Genomic DNA, 6,297 nt, shown 5'->3' with positions numbered 1-6,297 from the left:
TTTAACGAAAATTGGACCCTAAATCTCCAAGAAGGGATCCGTTACCTCTTGGCTAGATTTGTGTCCTTGTACAACCAGTACAGTTCAATGTTGTATCATCTTCTCCAATCACAATCACCACCTTAGTTAAGTTGCTGCGGTGGGAAAGATTAATCCTCCGCCTAAGTCGACGAAGTATTTTGCTTCCTCAAAATATTAGGCGTCCAAGGTGACCTTTTGTCAAATATTTGCCTAATTATCCTTTAAATCCATTTTTGTGGATTTTATGTTGTGTTTTTATGTTAATATAGTCGGCATATGCATGCAGCTGGATGGACGTTAGAAATCTGCATTATTCTTAAAAGGATAGTGTTAAAGAAGACACATGACAGCACGTCTCGTCGCCGCCGTGTCTGAAATCGGTTTTAACATCAAAAGTAGGACTTTATCGACCCTTCACAGGCCGAAAAGCTTGGCAGGGATGCTAAAACATGCAGCTTGTCTCAATACCTAACCTACTGTCAAACACGGCCTTGAATCAAATCGATTCGCATCACCTATTTATTGATAAACAGGCGATGCGTATCGATTTGACGTTCCTTCCTAGGTTTTTTCCAAAATCTGCTGCAGTGTGAATAATTTGGTCGATGGTGGACTTTCCTGATCTAAGACCACACGGTCTTGCACGATTGGGTCGCACGAACTTGCTCTTAGAGTTCAAGTTGCTTAAATTTTTGAAACTTTTTATATAGAAACGTTTTAATAGAAACAAAATTTCAAAAAAATTCAATGTCCCGTTTTCGAAAATTGGATTTTTCAAAAAAAAATTTTCAAATTTTTTTTAAAAATCCAAAAGTTATTTTTTTTTAAATTTTTATATTGAAATCGAATAAGCCGTTTCGGAGAATATCGGATTTAAAAAAAAAAAAACGGTTCTATGGCAGGTACCGTTAATGATTTTCAAAAAAAATACTTTCCATTAAAAGATACCCCTTGTTTTAAAACTTATAGGTATTTGAATTTTTTTAAATGAAATCGTTGGAGCCGTTTTCGAGCAATTTTAACTTTACTAAAATCGGTGTATGACAAGTACCGTTATTTTTGGTCCAAAAAAATTAATTCCAAAACCCCTCTGGAGAGTCACCAAATAACGCTACATACCAAGTTTGACATCAATCGGTCCATCCGTTTGGGCTGTGGCTTCGTATACAGACAGAAAGACGGACTTCCGGGACCCATCGTAATGTCATGGAAAAATGTTATCTCAACTTTAATTTTTGTACGAAAGCATAACATACATATATCGCACAAATAATAAATGCATTCCGTTTATTACATTTTTTTTTGTCTTTGAATGGAACATGTAGACGCCATCGTTGATCTCATCTAGGATATTCTTCCGCTGCTGCCTATTGACTTGAAACGTTCAAATGATTTGAAAACGGACGTCAAAGTCAATCCCTAATCATTCAGCCATAGCGAGGTAATCCGTCGGAGCGGAAATTCTCCGATATTTTACGAAATATGCTTCGAGGTGTGTTTCCGACAGGTAAAAACTGTCCGATTCGGATGAAATCGGACAAAATCCGCTCCGACGGATTACCTCGCTAGGGCTGATTATAAGCTCCGAGTGGTTCGACTAATGGGTTCCTAACTTGCTAGTCTTTTGTCGGGTTTTTGCTCGACAGACAATTTAAGCAATTGTCACGAAAGCAATTAAACGCTTTTTTCTTTTGCAGGATATTCTCTTCATCCTTCCCCTGAACATATTTGTTTACATTCTCAAAATATAAAACATCTTGGCAAAAACTGTTTATATGTTAAGTTCAAACAAAATTTTAGGAATAAGAAAAAAATATTTATTTCAACTTAAATAACTTTACATGCTAAATTTATGCAGTCCATTTGAGACAGCGTGTTTCCTGATGAGTATGCAGACAACGAATGGAACAATACCTCGTGCCACAAGCTGTACAACTATATTTAGAAAAAACTCCACAAACTGCACAAAAGTGTCGTGGTGGATATTTTGATGGTTTTGCCTGTGCTGTAAACCAATTAGGTCCATCTGGTCTAAGTTGTTTCTCCTCCTCCAATAACTGTTGTAAAGATTTTTTATATTTAGCTTTCGATTCAAGTGCTTTCCGTTTGGGTTTCTTTTCTTTAGGACTCTTTAGACTATCTTGGAATTTGGGCAATTTCTTTGACATCACCAAATCGGCATGTGGATCTTCATGGAAATTGTCCTGCTCGAGTGCTTCAAGAGCCTTTCTAGCACGACGTTCTCTAGCAGCTTCATCAAGAACACGCTTTTTATCTGCATCTTTAATTCTATTCGATTCACGTCCAGTCATCTTTAAATTTTTTGTTTTGTTTATTTTAAATTAATTTATGGATCCTTTTCATGCAATGGAAAACTAATTTTATCCATTAAATCATCAACACGAGCTTGTAAAGTTTCAACAATATCAGTTGATATAAATAAATGACCTTCGTCCAAGTCTTGAATAATAAATTTTCTTCCCAGAGCTAGTTTTTCATCCAAATGAAGAAGAAATTGTTTCATTGCAGGATCGCTGAAAGGAGACACACGAAATAAAAGATTAAAAAACATACAGTATGTCAAAAAAGAAACCTCTAAGTGCTGAGGAGAAGCGCACAAAAATGTTAGAACTCTTCCATGAATCACAGGATGTGTTTCAATTGAAAGATTTGGAGAAAATTGCTCCCAAAGAGAAGGGAATCACTCAGCAATCGGTTAAAGGAGTTGTGACCGAGTTGGCCGATGATGGAATTATTGATTCTGAGAAAATTGGAACAAGCGTTTACTATTGGGCTTTTCCAAAGTGAGTATTTATTTATTTTATCTTAAAATAATGAATTCGAAAATATAATTTTGTTCCTACAGAAAGTCAATCAATGATTTAAGGAGCAGACTTCGAGAAACAGAGTTTGCGAATGTGGAAGCTGGTCAGAAAGTCAAAGAACTTGAAGAGTCTCTAAAAAAGGCATCTGAAGCTTTGGAAAACATTGACGAAGTGACAAAAATTCAGAACGAAGTAACTTTACTAAAAGTTGAAAAGACCGAATTGGAAAAGGAACTGAATAGTTTGGGGGAAAATGATCCAGAATTATTGGCAGCAAAAGAAGATGAAATAAAGGTATAATTCAATTAACAAATACAGAAAATGATTCTATGCATTTGATTTATTTGTAGAAACTATTTGAAGCGGCAAATCGCTGGACAGACAACATATTCTATATCAAATCATGGTGTAAGACAAAATTTGGCAAAGAGGATAAAGAATTGGACAAAGGATTTGGAATACCAGAAGATTTAGATTATTTACAAGAATAAAATGTATATATATTTATGCTTACCATTGAACAAGAACACCTTTCATAACATTTACCATTTTTTGTAATATTTCATATTATTTTTTTGTTTAATTTGTTAAAAAGAAAACTGTGAGCGGGTGATTTAAAATATTGGAACTCAAATAATAGAAAAAAACACTCAAAAATGACAATTGAGTTGACAGGTAATGTCAAATTTGTATTAGTATTTCTATTTGAATCGAGAGGGCGTTTTACTTATTTTGATAGGGTGTTTCAAAATAAAAATTCCAAATAAGTTGGTGTTTGGTCATTGATCCATAAGAACAGGACTTAGGGCCAGTTGTACAAATATTTAATCCGTGGTTCAGCAACTTTTATCTTCTGAATTCGCTGGTAGTTTTGAGTTCTAGCACAGGTTCTAGGTCATTACATTACACATTACATATTAAACTACCCAACTAGCACAACAGCTTCTATAAATTGAAATCTCGCAGGATCTACTTTCTATACAGCTTGTATTGAGCTTGCTTCTGAATTAAACTGCTTATAGAAGTTCGGACTTGTTTAAAAACTTCTAATAAGTTGTTTAAATACTGTTAAATAAACTTAAACGAAAAAAACTTGTTTTTCGGATAAGCCTGTTTAATGAATTTATAGAAGCTTTACAGAAATTACCAAGTTTTGTATTTGATTTTTGGTTTTGATATTAAATAATCTAGCTCGGACACTTTTTGGTTTTGACATTGAATAATTTAGCTCGGACATTTTTTTGCTATTTGAACTGATTAAGTTTTTGATTTCATTAATAAATATACTATGATGGCCGAGCGGGTGGAGTGGTGGACTACCACCAAGCAGATACGGAGTTCGATTCCTGGGTGTGGTAAAAAAATTATATACTTTTAAAATTACACTGGTCAACAAGGTTTTTGCCACAAGAACCAAAATATACTTTTCTAGTAGTTTTCGGGGTGCTGAATCCGAATCTGAAGTCAGAAAAATTTGATTGGCCTTCGTTTTTGAAATATTACCGTTAGAAAATGTCAAAAAACGTCATTTTGGCTGTTTTCGAGGTTATGTTTTTATGTGGAGTAATTAATTGTGAATAAATTTGTAACGGTGCCTATAAGAGCTAGTTTTATTCTTTCAAAAAATGTTTAAATCTTTCCGATATCTCTTTTATTGCCCGAGATATTTAAAATTTAAGTAGCGGTCTTTGAATCAGAAACAACACTGGCCAACCAAATTAAACTTTTTTTGCCACAAGAATCAAAATATACTTTTCTGAAGGTTTTTGGGCTGCTGAACTTGAATCCAGAATCAGAAAAATTCAATTAGCCTTCGTTCTTAAAATATTACCGTTATAAAATGCAAAAAAGGGTTTTTTTTATAACGGTTATAATTCAAGAACGGAGGCTAATAGAATTTTTCCGATTGCGGATTTGAGTTCAGCAACTCAAAAACCTTCAGAAAAGTATATTTTGGTTCTTGTGGCAAAAATTCTGTGACCAGTGACTTAAACTTCAGATTAAGTTTAGTTTCTCTTTGACTTATTAAATGAAACTTAAGATATCTCGAGCAATAAAAGAGATACCGGGAAAATTTAAACAGTTTTTGAAAGAAGAATATCTGTTCTTATAATAACCGTTACAAATTTGTTTATAATGAATTACCCCACATAAAAACAGAACCTCGAAAACAGCCAAAATGACGTTTTTTAGCATTTTATAACGGTATTATTGCAAAAACAGAGGCCAATCAAATTTTTCTGACTTCAGATTCGGATTCAGCACCCCAAAAACTACAAGAAAAGTATATTTTGGTTCTTGTGGCAAAAAAAAGTTAAATTTTGTTGACCAGTGTTATTATTAATAGACTTACTAAAAACTAATGGAATGTTATATATAATATCAGGTCAAAAGATAAAATTCATGATTTAAAACCAGTTAAAAAAAGAATTCTTTTTACTTGCTCTATAGGGCAAGTATTGGTTTCGTGTAGAAAAAAAAAATCGAGGTTTTAATCAAAACCAACATTACGATGATGGAGAAGATCAAAAAAGTGGTTTTCGTCATGCCGTCCGTCGGTCTGTGCGTGTGTGCGTCTGTGCGTCTGTGCGTCTGTGCGTCTGTGCGTCCATCTGTACATCGAGCTAGGGCCTAAACGGGTGGATGGATTTGCTTGAAACTTGGTACAGATGATTTTTACGTAATTCCCTAGGTCCGTTTTTTTTATTTTTTTAATATCTCCAATTTAACGCATATCTCCCATATAACGTTTTCGAGGTATTTCAAATTTCTCGAAAACGGCTCTAACGATTTCATTTAAATTTGGTGTGCGCAGTACTCTTATTGATTCCAACAAAACTGCGTTTTTAGTTTTTCTCAAAAAATGCCAAGAGCGGAAATATGGCGTTGCCGTTTTTCAAAAATTGACATGTTTTTTAAGTTCATATATTTCATCAAAGCATAAGTCAATTTTTTCAAAATTTACAGACATCATAGGTATTGAAGTGTAAAATTTAAAAAAAAATTTAAAAAAAAAGTTTTTCAAAACATTTTTAAAAAATTGAATTTTTTTAACTTTCGATTTTTTTTTTGTTTTTATTTTTTTTTTTCACAAAATCTTAAATTTCCAATAAATATTTAAGATAAAGATGCTTTGAACTACAAGAGCAAGTACGTGCGACCCAGTCGTGCATTTTATTTGTTTTTGTAGTTGTTTTTTTTAATTTCGATAAGACATGTATTAAAAAGTTATACAAGCTCTTCCGAAGCTATCTGTCAAACCTCAAAGCTTCTGTAGAGCTTCGGTAAAGCTTCGTTTAAGATCCTTATAGAGGGTCAAACTTGTATAACGTTCTCCTTTTTCCATGCCCAGCAACCTTACTAAAGTTTAAAAGAAGCTGAAATGTAGCTTTTGTAATACCTTAACCGAAACTGAAATGTTAGTTGGGTAGTCTGAAGATAAATCTCCGGA

At 33.5% G+C, this 6,297-nt stretch overlaps 3 protein-coding genes across 3 annotated transcripts; 1 reads left to right on the top strand and 2 right to left on the bottom strand.

Moving 5' to 3' along the window:
• Positions 1–1,831: 1,831 nt before the first annotated feature.
• LOC129921287 (zinc finger HIT domain-containing protein 1) lies at positions 1,832–2,333 on the bottom strand. The gene has a single exon (XM_056003040.1). The coding sequence runs from the start codon at positions 2,331–2,333 to the stop codon at positions 1,872–1,874; it is 462 nt and encodes a 153-aa protein (XP_055859015.1). The 3' UTR covers positions 1,832–1,871.
• A 35-nt stretch (positions 2,334–2,368) lies between these two features.
• Positions 2,369–3,498, bottom strand: LOC129921288 (general transcription factor IIH subunit 5). The gene is made up of 2 exons (XM_056003041.1): positions 3,361–3,498; positions 2,369–2,555 (listed from the first exon to the last, which is right to left on the bottom strand). Exons 1-2 carry the CDS (start codon positions 3,393–3,395, stop codon positions 2,369–2,371), a joined length of 222 nt encoding a protein of 73 aa, XP_055859016.1. The 5' UTR covers positions 3,396–3,498.
• Positions 2,551–3,347, top strand: LOC129921286 (meiotic nuclear division protein 1 homolog). The gene is made up of 3 exons (XM_056003039.1): positions 2,551–2,825; positions 2,888–3,140; positions 3,197–3,347. Exons 1-3 carry the CDS (start codon positions 2,599–2,601, stop codon positions 3,335–3,337), a joined length of 621 nt encoding a protein of 206 aa, XP_055859014.1. The 5' UTR covers positions 2,551–2,598; the 3' UTR covers positions 3,338–3,347.
• Positions 3,499–6,297: the final 2,799 nt, after the last annotated feature.

This window comes from Episyrphus balteatus, chromosome 1 (genome assembly GCF_945859705.1).
Source record: "Episyrphus balteatus chromosome 1, idEpiBalt1.1, whole genome shotgun sequence".
Taxonomy (NCBI): Eukaryota; Metazoa; Arthropoda; class Insecta; order Diptera; family Syrphidae; genus Episyrphus; species Episyrphus balteatus.
Note: the sequence above shows the minus strand (reverse complement) of the source record. Positions and strands in the feature narration are given on the sequence as shown.